General features: G+C 44.4%; 1 protein-coding gene across 1 annotated transcript; it reads right to left on the bottom strand.

Moving 5' to 3' along the window:
* Positions 1 to 7,374: 7,374 nt before the first annotated feature.
* Positions 7,375 to 19,336, bottom strand: enc3 (ectodermal-neural cortex 3). The gene is made up of 4 exons (XM_040129805.1): positions 19,113 to 19,336; positions 16,795 to 17,829; positions 15,931 to 16,704; positions 7,375 to 8,841 (listed from the first exon to the last, which is right to left on the bottom strand). Exons 2-3 carry the CDS (start codon positions 17,815 to 17,817, stop codon positions 15,958 to 15,960), a joined length of 1,770 nt encoding a protein of 589 aa, XP_039985739.1. The 5' UTR covers positions 17,818 to 17,829; positions 19,113 to 19,336; the 3' UTR covers positions 7,375 to 8,841; positions 15,931 to 15,957.
* Between the last annotated feature and the right edge of the window lie 406 nt (positions 19,337 to 19,742).

Genomic DNA, 19,742 nt, shown 5'->3' with positions numbered 1-19,742 from the left:
CTGCCAAGGTTCTCATCACCTCTGAGGAAGAAACTTAACTTATGCAAAGGAGGAGAAACTATTTGCCAACCCAGTGAAATCACTCTTGGGTGCGCATACACATGCACAGCATACTGTAAATACACCCACCCAAGCACACATACAGTATGTATTTCTTTTTCTTTTTTTATCCGTGGCTCTTATTTCAGACCATTAACATGTCAAAGATTCTTGGCAGAGTGTTTAAGTGCATTAAGTAGGATAATATGATAATGCGACACGAGCTCCAATTAAAGCTCAGTCATCTTCTGATGTTGCACAAGAGCCTGTTCCACCACAAACAAAGGAAGACTGCCCTATTGTTCAAACACAGCAAATCTCTTCCTGTCTCATTTCCTTCTCCTCTATCTCTGTTTTTTTAAGATATATCTGTTACTCCTCCTCTCTTTCTGCCTTTCTTTTAATTATCCTTCCCTGGGCTCTCGGGGAAACGGCATCTGTCAGCCAATCAGAGCACAGCGGTCCGGCATTTGCCTTCTTTGATAGGACCAAACAGTTACAATCCTGAGCAATACACCTTGCGTGGAATCAGCTTCTCACTACTGTTTTATCATAAATCATTCAGTGTTTTGCTCTTGCTTGCAAGTGTTTGCAGTGACCCACCTCTGCTGAGCCTTTCCTCTGTACTGGGGTCTCATTTTCTGTGTATCAAAAGCAGAGTGAGGCTCTTGGGGGAATAAGAGGAATCTGAGATGAGATGCTGGTCACGGTGCAGCCACATGGCACCGTCCCCCCTACGTTCAATCAGAGCACTACACTCCCTTGTCTGTCTTTATATGTGTGCGTGCATGCATGAGTGTGTGTGTTAATACAGCATGCGTCTGCTTCATTAGTTTTGTATAAGCCACAGTGCTCTGGTCTGAATGAGGAGGGAGGACGACACACGTCAGCCCCAGACAGAGACAGATGCTGCTGACACGTCCGAGTATCTCTCTATTGTACTTTTCATCCTCAGTGTCACATCTCATCTGAAGTGGTCAGCCAGACACGGTGCAACAGAAGGGGTCGCCTCAAACACACACACACACACGCGCGCGCGTGCGCATTTGGCTTATTTTCATAATTCTGTTTGGTTTGTCTATCGGCAAGTGTGTATATGTGCCATAGGGCGGGTTCACATCTGCCACACTCCAGCTCAGAGGCCTTCTCATCAGGCTGTAGACGATGCTTTTGAAGTTTTTTTTTTCCTCCATGCAGAAAGAAGCTTTTGATTGGAGAGGCAAGGGGGCTTTGTAACAGTGTGTGTGTGTGTGTGTGTGTGTGTACGTGAGTGTTTGTGTAAATGTGTCATCTCTGGCAACATGTGAAACCCCACCATGCCACCCCAAGCTATAGCAACCCCCCATCTTTGAGCCTCACCCCAACCCAACTGGGAATTAATCTCTGTTTTATTAATGAGAGTCAGAGGAAGTGGCAATTAAATGAAAAAAAAAAAAATCTCAGCTCCTTTGATAGAACAAAGGGCGCAGACACAGACAAAGAGAAATGTATCTTTTTGCACCACATGAATCCAAGTATGCCAGGCTTGCCTGGAATGTCCGCTAGGTCATGTCTGCTCTGCCCACAGTCGCTGCTCATTGGCTACGGTCAGTGGACGAAGCCTTTGTGTACTTTTCCGGTGAATGAAACTGTCCTTGAGTTGACTTTGTGACGTGATGGGAGATCACAAAGGATCTTCTGCCAAAGTGCATATTTCAGATGGTCCTCCCACCTCTGTTTGTAAGAGGGAGAAAACATGGGAGGGGAGAGGCATCTTAAAAATGCCATTTGTCAGTCAAGCATTCAACTACAGCATCTATTGTGGGCGTTGATGGAAGAAGTACTCAGATCCTTTGTTTGACTAAAACAATGCAGAAATATTCCATTATAAGTCAAAGTCCTGCATTCATTATCTAACCTATAGCAGTATTATCAGCAGAATATATGTAAGTATCAGACGTTTGTTAAGGTGCAGCTATTTTTATCTCCCTTAGAGTTAGGTAGTTTAGTCCAGTGATTCCCAACCTAGGGTTCGGGGAAGTAGACATGGAAAGTACCCGAAATTTAAAATTCTGATTGTGGGCTTGTTCCATCAACAGGAAAAGAAAACAAGCTTTCCTGTTCTCATTATGGGCAACTTGGAATTGGAATCTGTGGGCAAATAGCAGTAAAATGGCTGGATGTGTTTGAGCTTGAGTGTGAGTGCAATGCAGCAAACACATAGAAACTGAACTCATTAAAGGCCTGAATGCTGAATAATCAACTCTTTGACTGTCAGATCCATTGTTTGCCTGCCAGAACCAGAAAGTTTGTCTCCTCTCCTCTCCTCTCCTCTCCTCTCCTCCCCTCTCCTCTCTCCTTTTCTTCCCCCCTGTAATTTACTGGGTAATTATTCCATTGTGTAAACAGCTATTACTGTGGCCGAATCCTGGCAAGTCTGAAAGCGCTCTCCTGTCACAATGCTCACATTTCTCTCTCTCTCTCTCCCTTTGTCGAAGCCACAGGTCTTCACTGCACAGACGCTAAAAAATAGAAGCCGTGAAATTAATCCGGTGGAGAGAGAGAAAGAGAGAGACAACAGAGAGAGACTCAAATGTTGTTGGAGCAAGTCTGCAGAAAATGTAATCCACACTGATTGCAATTTCACACCTCTGTGTCAGGTTATAATGGCAACACAGTATTTTTATAGTAAGGCCTCTTGTAATAACGGAGCTTAGTTTTGAGAGGGATTTAACTCAGCTATTCATCATCTATTTGCCCATATTTTAAGTTATTGCGGCGTAAAGGTTTTGCCTCTGTATTCGTGCAGAGCTTAGCAGGGAAACTACACAAATACTGTCGAGGGTATACAGTGGGTACTACAATAGGTGTACAGTTACACTCAGTGGCCAGTTTTTGGGTACACCTATACAAAGCAATCTACTGCAATCCAATACAACAGCCCTGCCATAAGGCCTGACCTTAAGAAGTTTATAATGTGCAGTTAGAGAAACACCTCTCAATATAATGCAGTCCAGTGCAACACATCCCTAACGATGACCTCAAGGCTACAACATACAAATGAATTAACAATTCTATGACAACGTACACAAAACCTGAACAGTATAGGCATCATAAAAATAGACTTTATGGCAATTGTATTGGACTGGTTTAAACTGCACAGGTGCACTTAATAAAATCAACACTGAGTGTATAATAATATACAGAAATTAACATATTAACATACAGAGCCAGAGCGTCGCTTTCCCGTGAAAACAATATATCTCCAATTTTGTTGATTCGGAATTTTTCAGATAAATTGAGGGATTAGGGTTAAAGAAATTTCGTACCTCATAAACTAAATAAACCGTTTAAAAACCACCGGATTGTCTGAAAACACAACTGCTTTTCATGAGAAGTTTACACTTAAGAAGTACATGGTTTTCATAGAAGAGTGATGATAGTTGCTATGTCACATAACAGACTGTGTTTGAAATCAAAGCAAAATCAAACGACTAACAAGCATAATGTGATGGCTCTTACGTGTTTAATGTTAAGATAACTGCAGTTTATAGTCTTGCTTGTTTGTGAAGACTCTTTGAGGATTTCTTTAGGTCTGTAACATAACAGTATCTCACAGTGGCACTATACTATGATAGAAAATCCAATTCCAGGGTCACAACACTGTGCAAAGCTCAGTCTGCAGAGAAGGCTTTGATTATAGGTGCAGATTTAATGCGAGAGTTTTCAGGTCACTCTTTCCTCTTGGTGTTAGCCGACCTGTCAAGCTCCTGAGTCCCCCTCACACACACACACACACACACTTCCTGCTCAGCCAGCAGAGAGGAGACAACTCCTGCATTCGCTCCAGTGGTTAGGCTGTCTCTCTGGCTGTCTGTCTGTCTGTCTCACACTCTGTTTACTCCTTATTTGCTTACCCAGTCAGCTCTGAAACCTCAGAGCTGCTGCCAGCAACGATGCCAACAGCCAAAGCGGGGGGGGTGCAGAGACACATTCAACTCCACCCCCAGCATAGACACAGAGAGAAGGGGGACAACATTGTTCAGTAATTATTTATTCTTGAAGACTTGGACATGCTTGTGGTGATTTTCTATGTATTCATGCCAATAAAGTACAATGAAACTAACTTAATTTGAAAGTGGGACAGAGAGAGAAAGACAATATATGAGGGGAAGGCTGGTGTTTGCTTACAGAGTTTTGCAACCGGGGAGACTTATGTAAGAGCAGGAAGAAGTGAAGACGTGAAGGAGTGAAGTCTCCTCTCAGACAGTTTTTAAGATGTTGCTCCTGGTGGTATTTCAACTCTAGAACACACACACTCAAGCCTGTACCATACACACACTCCTCATCCGTCTGCCACAGATACCTACACAACATAAATGTTACAGCTCATCTTCATACCTGGTGGTGGCAATTCAAATATTTTCTTAATTATTACCCGGAAAAGAAAATGATGCTTTAGCATTAATACAATTTGATGAATGCTTCTACAGTAGAGTAAAAAACAAAAGACTATGTTACCAGATTTAGCTGACTTTATTTATCTTGATATAGTGTTTTAAGATTCAGAAGTAATTGCAGGTTTGTGCAGATCTGTCAGATCAAATCTGATTTGGCCAGAAGGTAAATATTGATCTGGCCGTCCACTTTGAGGTTTCCCTAACCAGCTTGCAGGGCCATCCTCCAGACCCCCTGGGGAAGGTGAGAGGAGGTCGATTCTGGCCTCAACAAGGCGTCTTTGTCCTCGCCCAGGGCAGGCAGAGGCCCCCGCTGGGGGTCTCAGGCCAGCAGACACACGCCGATATTTGGGTGGAGCGGCAGAGTGCAACGTCCCTGTCCGTTCCACCTCGCTGCCTCCTTTCTTATGGGTTAACAAGAAGCCGCAAGTGCTCCTCCCCCACCTCGTGCATACACACACACACACACACACACACACACACACACACACACACACACACACACACACACACACACACACACAAAACAAACACACCAACACAGACACAAATACACATTAAGCATAACTTAATATTCACACAAAAGCACACAGACACACCCACATGCACAGACACCCTAAATATCCTTCAGTCCAGGATCCAGATCGTTATGGCAGTTTGTCCTCTTTCTCTCCCTTTATTCTCCTCCCTCCCTCCCTCCATTTTTTTTTTTTTTTTTTGATTTGGCAGCCTCTGAGGTTCTTTTGTCTCCAACCGACTTTCAAATGTCTATTTATTCACCGTAGTTTAATTGTGTCGTTGGCAAGATCTGTTTGAAATTGCCCGGTTTGCACATTTTGCATCACAATAGGAGCCATTGACCGTCCTGCTCATCCTGCTGTCCAGTGCCAGGTCTCCTTTTCAGAGAAGGGTGTTTCATCTTTTTATGCACGTCTGCATTGTATTAAAAAATCCATAAATTAACCTTTGATGAATCCCTGTACCCACACTGGCACAAACATGTCCACATGCTTGACTGGACACAGCTTGTTTACGTCCAATTAAGAGCTTGCTTTGAAGTTTTTTCGATTGGCTTTGAAAAGATTTAACAATGCTGCGGCACAATTTCATTGAACTGTTTGTTTAAGGGCATCCCTTAAAGCTTTTATTCAATTTATCAAACAAGTCATGTGATTTTTGCAGGGAAACAAGTTTGTGTATATGGGGCACAGAGAATTTTGTCTGGAAAATTTTCTGTCAATTAAACTTGTAGACATTTAGAACATTGCACCCTTTCTTAAAATATTTAGGACATGATGTTACAGCACTCAACATATCTGAGGATGTGTTAATTTGATATTCAAATCACTTAGAGCACAACTTGCAAACAACTTGCAAAACATTCAGTAGGCTCTTTCCCTCGTGACTTGTCATCCTTCTGTTTTCCTCACTCTCGCTTTCTCGCTATCCGACACACAGACGTGCACACGCACACACGCACGCACGACACACTGATATATGTGTTGATCCATCAATATTCCTCTGACATCATCAAGGCAACTCATATCATCTCCACCAAGACAGAGTGGTAAGTGGAAATGGAGACGGCTGCTGAGTGTGCAAGGACTGAACAGAAGGATAACAAAGGTGAGGAAGAAGAGAGTTATTGTGTGAGTCCGCAAATGAGCTTTATTTTTTATTTCTGCCATCAAGGCCAAGTTTACATCTATCTGGGCAGGTGTTAGTGTTTCATGAGCCTTCAGGTGTACTGTCAGTCAGCATTGTTCAAACCATATTTTGTCCACAAAACAGCCATGTAACATGTTCTCAAATACAGCAATATTAATTTTTCAGCCATTACACTACCATGGGTAGTAGCACTGTGGAGTCCATTTGGCGTGAGCCAATTTAACTCAAGGTCCACTTACAGGCTTTTTCGACAGTGTTTAATGAAGTCACCAAGTCTTGGATAGTTCACCCCATAATAAGGAACATGATCATGGTTGTGAGATCATGGTTAGTTTTACCCTACTAATGATCTGCTGTTGTCAGTTTACTGTTTCCAAGGTCAAGGACAGAATTCAAAGAACAGGTGGTGTTTAAATCATCGGTTGCCCCATCTTCTGAGTGGCAGATGCTCTGACAACCAAGACATCACTTTGCTTTGAAATGAATAGATGAAGAATTTGGAAGTTGAAGTATTCCACAAGCTACTGAAATCCAAAGAAACAGGCAACATTTGATGTCTGATTTCAAAATGGAGGAGGATCGTTTAAACACCGCAGCAATAATGGCTCAGTAGCAAAGACGTCACCAACATCTTCAAACTTCGAGCCTCCAGGAAGCACATTAAGAGCCACCTCCCAGAATCTGAGTGTGGGTACATTCCTCTCTGGTTCTCCTCCCTGCCACTCTGCAAAAGCGTGCCAACCACACATATTCCCACACAACGCCCACCCTGGACGGCGCTGTCTTCTCACGTAGACTCTGCCGCTGCAGAATGAGAGGTATGGAGGAGCATCACCTGACTGACGCTGAGCATAATTAGCACATTCCTCAGGCTTTGAGGGTTATAATGTGTGTGCACATTTTACATGGTGAGTGCCAGGGCATCAGAGGCTTCACAAGCACTTCACATACCACATCACCAGAATGTGTGATATCGCTCTGACAAGGGGGCTTTATAAGACAGAGACTGCATGGACACACAGGAGGAAGGAGATGGGTGTTCCTGGTAAATACCAAAACCACTCCTAACCTGCATTTGGAAACTATTCGAGGCACGTGAAGAGTACCTGTGTGATTATCTGGCTGACCACGCTGTTTTAATGACACAGCTGACAAATTCCAGTCCTTCCCTGCAAAACAGAGGACAAACAACGAAATCTCTTTTCAACAAGATGACATTTATTGACAAGTTAGGAGCTGTAGAACATGAAGTAATAGATGGTGTATCAGTAATAGCTTAATATACCAGTATATTTGATATATTGGAAAACTGCACAGAAATATAGATTGTTGAGAGAGACATGACTCAATTATGTGCTACAAAAAGGATTTGATTATTCACACTAACCAAGCTGGCTTAAGACCAAATACAAAAATTAAGACCATTAAGAGATTTCTTTGTACAAACTGTGCAAATCAAAAGCTTCTACGAATTAAATACAAAGAAAATATACAAAGTAGACACACAAAAGACTTCCATTAAAGATACTCAAATATTATAGCTACAGAGTTACCTACTGTGGAAACACCTAGCTTTCGTTATTTAAATCCAAAATAACACTAAGGTTAGCTATTCAGGTTTTGGCAATATTTATGTTTTAAGTATGACCACTGCTATTAAGAGTGATCATATATTTTCACAATGTAAGAATGTATTCTAAAATGAGAGAGTTCTGTAAAATTGTTTATCACAAAACTAGTACATTCACAAGAAAAGTATTCAGAACAGAAAAGACATAAAACAAAAAGGTTACTCTTCCTTGCACACATACAGGCAAAACCATACATAACCCTGAGACACAAAACAAAAAAAAATGACAAAATCATAGTTTGAAATAACAACTTGAAACAGAAAAGTATCTTCTTCAGCCGTAATGGGACACATTCTGTCTTGCGAGCTTGTATATGAGGAGGAAGATACAAATTTAGCTCACCAAAATTGAGGGAAGCCCAAGTCCAACATCTAAAAATACAGACAGGAAGATTGTTTCTGTGCACAAAATCATACACTTCCCCAAATGTCTTCTCTAGTTCCCCATATGCCTGGCAGAGCGAAGGTCTAATTCAGTCTATCAGCAGTCCAAATAAATTACACCTGAGTAAATGCCCAGTGCCAGGAGGGGAGAAGAACCACAACAAAGGACAGCTGACTTTCCTCTTTAGTTCACTGTGAAACAACACGTCAGTGAGAGACACTAATGAGTCCTTTCAGAGTCTGTTAAACTGGTAATCTACCGGTGAGATGATGGAGTTTGATGATGGAGTGAGTTAGTTGAGCAGTGCAGGGCTGATACAGTCACAGTAGCTTATTTGACCCAGGAGTCTGGAAATCTGAGGCAGATGCCCAGAGCACACATCTGTGCTATCGGTCTGTGAAGTCCCTGCAGTATACATGGCAACGAGTCCAGCTCAGGCTTGTGGCTACATGGGAAAGTTACACAAGAACGGCGAGTAAACAGATCAGGTGGAAAGAAGCTGCAGACTTCCAGTCTCTTGGCCGTTTCCAGGGCTCAGGCCTTCGCTCCTCTGCAGATGAAGATAATGTGAATCAGGCTGGATGGAGCCACGGCAGGAATACACAAAACCTTCCTCTTCCTCCACCTCCTCCTCCTCTCTGCAGCCAGCGACGCGAGACTGCATACCAGGCACCACAGCCGATCTGGGGAAAGAGACAGAGGGAGATTAATGATTAGGTCCTGTGAACTCGGAGGAGCTGCTGTTGTCTGAGGACCGACCCCATGACCAGAGGGGCGGCCTGGACATTCCCTGGGAGCGCAGTGGAATGCAGAGACTTGGGTCCTCCGAGCTACACATCAGCTTATCACCATGCCATTCTATCAGGGTTAGCAACGTAGCGTTAATAATGCCTCAGGACGGGGCGTTATTTCACCAAAGTCCTCCTGGCATGTGGGATTAAGCTGCTCAAGCCATTTATGTCGCTAGGTAATAAATATCTGAGGGTGGCAGTGGAGAGGACCCCGCTCTGTAAAGATAAGCTTCTCTGGACTCAGATAAAATACATATTCCAAAACCCTCTGCCCATCTGCTTTGTCCAGACACAATTCATACTGCATGAGGCCTTCTTATGGTTCAATGTTCAAATTCCTGCATGTGTTAAGCACCATTTTTACTACAAACACTGAGATGGATTCTTTGAAATCACTCATCTCTGGCTCCCTCTGCAACCTCAGATACTTGAGCGTTTAGTTTTCCTCCCCTGCTGTTATGAAGGAATGTTCCACTGGATATTATTGGGGGAGGGGGGGGCCCAACGTGATGTTTACATCTAATTTGCATATTTTTGATGATAACTCAGCTGGAGCAGATGAAGAATGTGTGTGCTCTCTCTATTCTAGCAGCTGACAGTTACAGGCAGGCTCTGCTGGGGGCTTGTTTGGATAACCTAATGAGCTCTCATTTCCATGGCCGACAAAGCCGGCTGATAATACAGAAGCCTCCACTGAGCCGTACACATCTGTAACTGTTGTGAATACATTGCCTGGAGCATAACAGTACACAGGCAGAGCACTGTGCTACTGGAACAACAACATGGAGGCAAAAAGAGGTTACAAAAAGGCTTCAGATTAACCAGAAGTAGGAAAACTATCTGATTGTACATTAAACCCTCTAGAGGAATTACCGTGTACACAAATAAAAATAAATACAAAAAACATTGCTCCTTCCCCCATGTCAAACGGCCTCTAGGCAGAAACCAACTAGGACTGAGTTTCGACACCTTACTTTGAGAAACATGAACATTTTTTCCAAAAAAAATGTATGTAAAGCCATGCTTCAACATTTTTGGAAATATTTCCTTTCTGCCAAGAGTTATATAAGAAGATGGAAACATTCTCATATTTCTCGGTTAAATATAAAACTACAGCCAACAGCCGGTTACCTTAGCTTAGCATAAAGACTTGAAACAAGGGGAAAAAGCTAGCCTGGCTCTGTCTAACCGTAACAAAATCCACCTACAAGCACTTCTAAAGCCAATTTATTAACATATATCATTTGGTTAATCTGTAGAGTAATCTGTGTTTTTTTTTTTTTTGGGGGGGGGGGTACTTGACAGTACATTTGATCTTTACTGACAAACTACTGAAGTTCAATACCCAACTCTAACTCTGCTCACCCTTCCTGACCAAAGCCTGAGTAATGCACCGGTAGCAAGGCTTACTCTATCACATGCAACTGCAGGCCTGATGGAAGTTTCCATTGCTGCTCTCTCTGTGTGTACAGTACATGTACGTGGATCAAGGGCTGCCCTTCTTGAGACTCAGAGCACGCCTCTGAATCCTAAATCCTTTGATACAGATCAAAAAGGTCTCTCTGTTTTTTTTTCCCTCTGAGTTCTCTGAGGGCATTACTGAACTTCTTTTTTTTTTAAATTATCAACAGTCCAGAGGGGAATGAAAAACTTAGATTGTACTGTCAAAATGTATTCCACAGAGGTTATATGTCTGTCATCATCAGTACATCCATCAAACAACACCATCTATGTCCCACATTGCCAAACTTCAGCTCCCTCAGCTGCAACAAGGGCCCTGCTGTCATCAGAAATGAGCTCCAGACTGTCTCAGAGTCTCCTCATTATTACCTGTCATGTCAAGGTCAATTATATGCAACACTGAGCTGTACCGGCCACGCTGTTCACCTCTGACGCATATGTAAAACTACCATATTTATACTTATTATACTACCATACCATATTTATCCTGGTTTGCATTCAAACTTTGTGTTTTTAGTTTCTCGGTGTACCAAACTAGTCAAATTGACCTTCACAGATATGACCTCCCCCCTGCCAATAGGGAGTAAGATGTCTCGAGTGAAGAAGTGTGGGATGCCAACAGGTGGCGAGGTTATTAACCATAACCCAGAAAGTGCCCAGATGCCCCGTGTGTGCATCTTCAGTCTGTTCCACCGCAGTAATCAGAGTGTGCTGCTGTGAGGGATGGAGGGAGTCCATGTGCCCTTCAGCTGACCAAACAGATGGGCGGGGACTATATGAAGTGATTGGATCTGGCAGTCAGAGGTTTAACCTGACTTGGTCTGTCTGCTCCCATCACTTCTCCTCCATATGGGAATAATGCCAGATTGAGTTTGACAAAAGAAAATAAAGATCAAATCTCAAGATTTTCTGTGGTTTTAAAATGTCACAGTGTCTAGTGAAAGAATACATACACACCCACCCACCCACACACACACACACACAAACACACACACACAAACACACACACACACACACACACACAACGGGACTAGGTCACAATTAGCAAATGGACGACATTTGCATCATGACATTCATCTCCAGTTTTTTGTTTTTTTGTTTTTTTTTGTTTTATTGCACCTTGGACTCCATCTGCGAATTCTAGAGGCCCAATTACCCACAACACACTAAACCAAGGCTGAGTCCTCTTTCTTTATCTGTCCCTTGTGTCCAACAAGGCCTGTGCCATGTTTACTAATGACCACCTAGAATTCCACTGTATTGACCATCCTATGAATCACAGTCACTTCATTTACATGAGTTTGCATTGTTTTGAGGGACAAATAAAGGACTCCAGGATGAGCTGCAAGCATCTTGGTATTGAACCACATTTTGATGAATCCTCGAAGAAACTCCAGTTAAAGGCTGGAACAAAGAGCATCTCTGTGACTGAATACGTCCCACTTTGGTACTACTTCAGGGGCACAAATATTACATAATTCAGATTAATTACCAGGCAGATACCCTCTGTCCCATCCCAGCTGGCTCTCTGAAGAGGCCCCTGTAACTGTATGACAGCTCATCTCTTTTTAAGGGCGTAATCAAATTAGTCTGGGTGATTATACAGCCATTTTAAGCATCTTTTTCCCTTTTGCTTTTTGTTAGTCGCAGCGTGGAGAAAAGGCCAATAAAAACTCCATTAGGTTTATGCAAATTTAAGCAGCCGTGCCGAGAGCAGTAATGTGGAAGATTGATTACTCAAGGGACCGGAGACGAAGTGTGGGTGTGCACGTGCTAACTTTAACTGTGTATGTGTGTGTCTGAGAGAACGGCGGTGGGATCGTTGTTGTACACAGATGCCACAATAAAAGCCTCATTCAGCTTGTGTTCCTGGTGGCCCTCACAGCAAGGCATTAATAAAACATTAGTACTGAGTGGCTGGGGCCTCTGCACTCCTCCTCCCTGATCCCACCGTGACCTTTCCATTTTACAGCAGCTGTCTGGGGATGCAGAGAGCCCGCCGACGTCTCCCTCTGTGGCCCCCTGACCTCTCCAGGTGTACCCTATCACACAGAGCCGTGCCCACCTAATAAGTGCTTCAGTTGAAGCCGTTAAAAAGGAGAATGCTTCTTATGTCTGTGACTTTTTGGAGCAGAGAGGGGCGATGAGGAGGGAGGGATGGTGAAGGAGAGAGGGGGCAGAGAAAACAAAGGCTCAAGTGTAGATAACAGTCATTTCTGGGGCCGTTATAGTTCGGTGAACTTTGTGCAGGGATCTCCGGTTACATCCTGTCTGCCTGTAGTCTGGCACCAACAACAGTCCAGATTACACCCTGATGCTCTTCGACGTACTACCTCCAAAATATACATTAAAATTTACCATTTAAAACCTAGTTGCCAACTGCCAAGATTGCACAGAAAAAAGTCAAAATAACAAAATTAAATCTCTTTAGTTATTTATGTTTTAATTTAGAGAATGTTAAAAAGCTATTTACTTCTCCTGTCTAGACCATAACAAATAGGATCCATAATAATTTAACGTTTACAAATATTTTTCCATCAACACTGGGTTCTGGTTTGGCCTCGGGGTCTGTGGTTAGTCACATCTGGTGGAAAAATGCACAAGGCTACAAACTAGAGTAGGTGGTGACAAAAAGAGCAGGAAGGCTGGTAATCCCATACAGGCCACGCAAAGTGCCAGGACAACTGAAAGGCCTCCACCACAAGGCAACATTAACAAATCTTTATTAATGTGAATGCAGGCCACACCTTCATTCCTCCCAAATTAGAGTAAGGATGGCTGGTTTTTTAAAGGCCAGGCAATGCCAGCAATGTGACTGCCCCTGTGTGTGTGGGAGTGTGTGTGTGTGTGTGTGTGTGTGTGTGTGTGTGTGTGTGTGTGTGTGAGTGAGTGAGAGAGAGAAGTATGAGTAGAAAACGAGTGGTTTCACAACTGCGTAAAAGCTTACAATACTACTAGTGAATACTTGAACTGCTGACTGGTGGTTTTTAGACCCATCATAAACATGAAAGGAGGGACACACACACACACACACACTAACACAAACACAAACACAAACAAACACACACACACAAAATTATTTTCCTCTCTGATCCCAGCTGAAAGTTGACAGCCTCGGGAGCAAAGTATTTTTAGGAAGGCGTTAGTCTCAGCTGCCAAAAGGTGCAAAATATAGCTTTGCTTCTCCTGGTCTTATCCACTTAATCGCCTCATCTCTTTGTGTACATATCTGCGTGTACGTGTGTGTGAATGTGTCCTGCTCTGTGTCACTTTGTTGTTCCCTGAATTTCTGCCACTTCGCTCCTCCTCTCAAGCCGCCCCAAGTCAACCAGCGTCCGGGTAGTACGCCTGCTTAACAAGTTGGAAATCTGAGCTTTTTCCATGTCAGCTGTAATTAAAGGCAGTTGGCAGCGGGATGGTAGCTACCGTAACTGCTTAACTGAGTTCATAAGGATGCGGTGCCTTGATCTTTCATAGCCATCCTGTCTGCCTCCATCAGGCCGGAAAACCCTTGAGTACCACTGAGACAGTGGTTCATACCAGCAGCCTTTTCATGCTAGGCCCCCAGCTCCATCATATTCAGCTGTTTACTGTAGACAAATCACACATAAGCCTTCTGCTTCTCACTCGCAGCCGCTTAACTTTACTTTCAAACCTTTTGGCAGCATAGAAAGGAGCTTGTTTGGAGTCACTCTCACGTTTTCATGACAGGAAAAAGCAGCTGTTTGGCAGAACAGAGGGGAATAATTTAACTAAACTTCAGTCACAGAAACCGACCAATATACCAAAGATATTCTATTTATTTAGTCACACTGAAGGATTTTTTTTCTTGGTAACAACTAAGAAGACCTTTTTACTTTAAATTAAGCTGGCAAGGCGGCAATGAAAAAGATGCAATCCACAGAAATTTTCATACTATGATCATGAATTCCCTATATATTTACAATCTTCGCATCTAACTCTCAGCAAGAAAGTGAATAAGTGTAAGTGCTGCATAAGCCCACATTTGCTTTTAGTGACAGTGTTTGTGATCCTTCATATAAGACAGCAGCTTTGTGGCAAACAGGCTGCAATCAACCAGTGAACATACAGCACAAATTTATTACATAAGGACAGATATGTGCTTTGTGAGGCCCAGTGAATGTAGTCAACAAAATAAAACCCGGCCGTGGTTTTACTTTGAAATATTGTTATTCCGCTAAAGTTTAAACCACAAAAACATCAATAAAAGATGCAGGCGTCTGAGCTTTTTAAAATGCAAATCCAATGACTGGTGTAGCAATGAACTGTTATCATGCTACATTGCTATCACAGGACAGGCCTTTCATCATGAAACTTAAAACTAGCCCCCAAACCTCCGGGCACATGTAAGAACAACCCATAAATCTTCAAAATATCACTGTACTTCCTTCTCTTATTTCATCCACAACCCCCTCCATCCCTCCTGCCTCACCGGAAAAAGTGCGTTAAAGTGAAAACACTTCAGGAAAAATTAATCATCTCTTATCTCACATGAAGCTGTGAAAACTGCCACCTGTCCTTCCTTCAGGCAGTTTATGTCGAGCAATTCTTCACCAATATAGTATGTTACGTTCCAGTCGATCATATTTTCGTACCTTTGACATGGATCCTTCCTTTTTTCCCCACCTCGCCCCCCTCCTGAATTCCTGATAAGATTACTGATCCGAGCAGAACAGATTGCCCTGTCTTCTGTAACCACATTTGGTGCTAAAGTACATTTTTGTTAGTTTTCCTGTAAAGCTGTATCCTGTAAAGCACTTTATTAACATCATTTAAGCAAAGTTCTCTATGAATAAAGTTGTATTATTTTAATTAAAATAAGTCCTTGTATCCATAAGTCTACCCTGGAATGTATCTTTTTGAGGACATGTGTGAGGATAATGTGATCATGAAAGGTTGATACAAGCTACGTTTAGGCTCTCCTGTACAGCTCACCATAACCTTGTGTTCCTCTGGCTCCAAGCCCTCTATATGTTTAAACACCATGCGTCATATCACCTTTTATAACTTACAACTGTTCTAAAGGTACTGACTCATAATAGGCAGTCAGTTAGCACCCAGAGAGCTGGCCCTGCAGAGCACCCTGTCCACTTGCCTGACCCCCGCCTCCCCACCTTGCTCCTGTCACTGACACAGGTCTTGTGTCGTAGCTCTCCCTCTGTAATTACCAGCACCGCTGACATTCCTCCTGCTCTCTAAATCAGGACTTCCACCATGTTTATCCAACACCCAGCCATCATAGTAGCTAGATAATGTGTAACTGTAACCACTAGCAACCCTGACAACAGCGAGGGGTTTTAAACTGGCCTCATCCGGTTCAAACTGACATTCATGTGGCTCTGTTAAATAAGTGACGGTGTGGGTTAAACTGATTAAAGATATTCCTGTTTCTATGAAGCCGGTTCCCATTTATTGTGTGACAATAGAGACACTATGAATAGCACATATAATTGACCTCTTGTTTGTTTGTGTCAGTTTAAGGAAACTACAATTACTCACCGTAGAAACCTCAGACAGCGCGTCCCTCTATGCCGAGAGGTACTTCCATGTGCTGACGAAGGCAGTGGGAATGAGTGAGTAGGGCACACTGGTCACGCTGTCCCAAGAGTCTGACGATGGATCATAACAGTCTAGTGTCTTACACCTCTGAGCCCCAAAGTATCCCCCAACCACATATAGTCTGTTTCCTGACGCCACGGCGTGGCAGCTGATCCGTTTGGCTGTCACGTCACCAAACTTTGACCACTGGTACGTCTCACTGTTGAACCGGTAAGCAGAGCTGGCGGAGAATTCAGTGTCGCCGCCGATCACTACAACATGGTTGCCAACTACAGCTGCGGCTGTGTATCGCCACAGCTGCGGACAGGCGGCCGGTACAGACCACCGGTTCTGGCAAGGGTCAAAGCACTGCACCTTGGGATACTTGTCTCTGTTGACACTGGTCCCCCCGAAGGCAAAAAGTTTGTTTTTGGCACCAACGACGGCAGCGTTGCTCACCCCTTCTCTGAGAGGAGCCACCAGGGTCCATTTATTGGTCTGAGGGTCGTACTGTTCCACCTGTTTGAGAGACACAGATGGAGAGGCGGGGAAGGATCCTGCAAGAGAAGTGTGTCCTCCCACAACATACAGCATGTGGTCGAGCTCCGCAGAACCATGTCCGAATCTGGCTACCAACATTGGGGCTGCTTTGGACCACTCGTCATGTAATGTGTCATAGACCCAGACATCTTTGGAGGCTCCGTTCTCAGAGCCTCGCCCTCCGGTAACGTACACCTGAGGGACAGGCAGAGAAATCGCACTTTGAGTACAACTATTTAACGTCAAATGAAAATGCAGATATTGAAGCATATCTCACATACATACCTTGCAACCAATAGCACAGGCACTGCATTCTTTCCTGGGGCTGGGGATGTCCGTTTTGGGGGTGATCTCCTTGGTCTTGTTGTCGATCATGTAGACTTTATCACACATGAAGGTCTGTCCTCCCAGCAGCAGCAGCGCCTGGCTGACCTTTCTTGGCCGGGCACAGAACCCTGTTACAATACCGTCGTTCTGGAGGATCCTCATCTTACACCGCACGGCATCTTCAACAATCTCCCGGCCCACCTTGTGACACATCACCAGCTCCTCTGAAGCCACGTTCTTCAGCAGGTACGTTTCAGGGAGCAGCGCCAGGCGGACACAGCGCAGCAGCTCGGGCAGCTCGCTGTCCCTCCGCTCCATGTCTGCCTTAACCCAGTCAATAACGGCCTCGTACACAAGGCTCTCATCCTCCACCTCCAGTTCCTCGCTGAGAATTAGCTCCTGGACTTTGTCTCTGGGCAGACTGAGGAAGTCCTCTGTCCTGAATAGAGTAGCAAAGTTGGCCAGGCACATCCTCCACGACAGCTCATACAGTCTCTGACACTGATGGGCGTCTGACAGCAGCATCATCCCCAGACAGTTTGACTGGTGGAGGTTCTTTTCTAGAAACTCCGCTGCTGCGTCCCTGATGTCGTGGAACTGAAGCATGTCTCCGGCTTCTAGGAGTGACTCTGCGTTTTCCTCGTTGATTATGACGCGGGCCGAGTACGCGTAGTCAAGCAAGAGCTCCAGCACCTCCGGATGGAGAGAGTCGTGGAAGTTGACTTCGGCGTCGCGACTCTCCCTGAGCCCACCGCTGAACATGGCCTCAAAGTAACGGCTACAGGACGCCAGGACGGCCCGGTGACAGGGGAAGGAGCGGTTTCCGGCCTTCAGGACAACATCTGTGAAGACTTTCCGTTTGCGCAGCAGGTTGAGTTGAGTCAACAGGCTGTCGGCATGGGACGTCTTGTGGAAGAGTTGGATATTCATGGAGCCGGAACTCGAGCGCGACTTTCTGTTTTCGTGGTTACTGACAGACATCTTGACGTGGACCTGGAGAAGGATATAAAGAAGAAAAATATAAGCACACATGGAGAGAGCCATTTGCATTTGATTAATTCAACAGTTTATGATAGTTGGACAGGATAAAGGGATTTTATGAAAGTGCGCTCCTTTTGATGTGAACACGTAAACATTCCTCCCATAAACAAGACTCACTGTTTAACCCAGCACACTGTTACCGGAAATGAACTTCTGACTTTAGGGAGATGAAAGGAGATCAGATAAGAAGCACTCCCACAGAAAACCAGTGTGTGTACACTGTGTGCCACGAAGATTTACACTGCTAAACATAGTGTATATCAATGTCAAGACTCAGTTCTCAAACCTGTGACGACAAATGAGCTATGTTAACTTGCTCCCAATACAACCGTCTCAAATTAATGTTAGGTAAAGAAGCAACACCTGGGTTGTGTTGCCCTGTATTGCATCTTTCTGCCCCTATAAACATTTCAGGGCCATGAGTCACCTCCAGCCACAGCAAGAGCGAATAAATTCCTGCCAGCCTGTTCTGTTTCTCCGCCGGCTCCCATATAGGAGGGTGCAAAAGGCAAATCGTTCAAGCCCACATAAGATGTGACACCTATGACCAGCTCCTTAAAGGATAAGATTATGTAACCACTGTGCAACAGATAAAAACCCAATCTTTCTTTTGATCATCTTGCAGGGGGTTTAAAACGGCTTGCAGCTTTTGCATCAAGTGGGAGGATATTCTGAAGTGGAAATGTTCAAGCTGAATTTTAAATGTGATTCACTTTATTGCATTCTGTACTCAATTTCTAGTAAACGTGATTATGTAATAACAAGCTATTACTAACGCATTTCAATTTATCGTCAATGTTACTAGTTTGTAATAATCATGGCGTGGCCCGGTGGGTTCATAAAGACTGCGCAGAACTTGAAAACGACAAAATAAATATTTTCCGCTGAAGTTCCTCCATTGTTTCATAGCAGATAAATTTAAGTCGGCTATTCAGCCCCGCTGAAAGAGGGGGACGGCGGACTTCCGCGGAGGGACTCAGCGTGAAATCCAATTCGTTTTGTGCAGCAAATGTGAAACTCCGGTCAGCACTTCAGCGTGCGCTCAACTTTCCTCCCAAGTTAGCAGCAGCGGCAGCCTGCAGACCTCCAGCCCGCTACACGCAGCCGACATCAAACGGGGTCCGATGTTACACCCTGTAACTAAACTCCTCGCGTTTCGGACGCTGGAGAAAAGTCCGACAAGCACGGATCTTGGCGGTCGATGCTTCGGGAGGACTGGGCGTCTAGATGCTTACCTCCGCGGGAGCGAGGCTGATCCGGATTCCTTTATCTCGCTTACAACTTGTTCCGTCGTCGACCTGTACGGAGCCCCGGCTCAGTTCAGACGAATCCGCTTCCCGAGTTTGAAACTGCACCGCGTCCTGAAGTGCCGGGAAACGGTCGAGCCATCGGCGCGCGTCGCGAGCTTTGAGTTCGACGGCGGAAAAGGGGGGGAAAGAAAAGAAAAGAAAACAATGTGGGGGGGAAAAAAGTTAGTAGCACGGTTTGTCCTCAGAGAGCCACGCAGCCTGCAGCGGAGCAACGAGCGGAGCGAGGAGGAAGAGCGGAGGCAGGGGTAGTGTTCACTCTGGCCCCTCCTATTCCTGCCGCTGTTGTCCAATGGGCAGAAACACCACAGAGAAAAGGTTGCTCTATTCTTTACCCAAGAATCGATCGAGGATAAGACCCGAAAAATTCAAAAACACCTGCCCCTGTATGTTTTAACCAGCCGGCTCTGCTCCGCGCTCTCACTTGGATCCGCACACGGAAAAGAAAAACCTCTGATGCGTCACCGGTATCAGGGCAAAGCGAGTGTATTTGTATAGGCACATTTCAACAGCAAGGCAATTCAAGACATGAAAGGGGCATTGGGGAAAAATGTAAAA

The sequence above is a fragment of the Xiphias gladius genome, chromosome 6, assembly GCF_016859285.1.
Source record: "Xiphias gladius isolate SHS-SW01 ecotype Sanya breed wild chromosome 6, ASM1685928v1, whole genome shotgun sequence".
Classification (NCBI taxonomy): Eukaryota; Metazoa; Chordata; class Actinopteri; order Istiophoriformes; family Xiphiidae; genus Xiphias; species Xiphias gladius.
The sequence above is the reverse complement of the archived record's forward strand: the minus strand, read 5'-3'. Positions and strand labels throughout refer to the sequence as shown.

Excerpts from the sequence above, each read along its gene's own strand:
- enc3 (XM_040129805.1), bottom strand. The coding sequence starts at position 17,817 with ATGTCTGTCAGTAACCACGAAAACAGAAAGTCGCGCTCGAGTTCCGGC. Across the intron at positions 16,705-16,794 it reads CCTGTGCTATTGGTTGCAAG|GTGTACGTTACCGGAGGGCG; the intron begins GTATGTATGTGA and ends CCTGTCCCTCAG.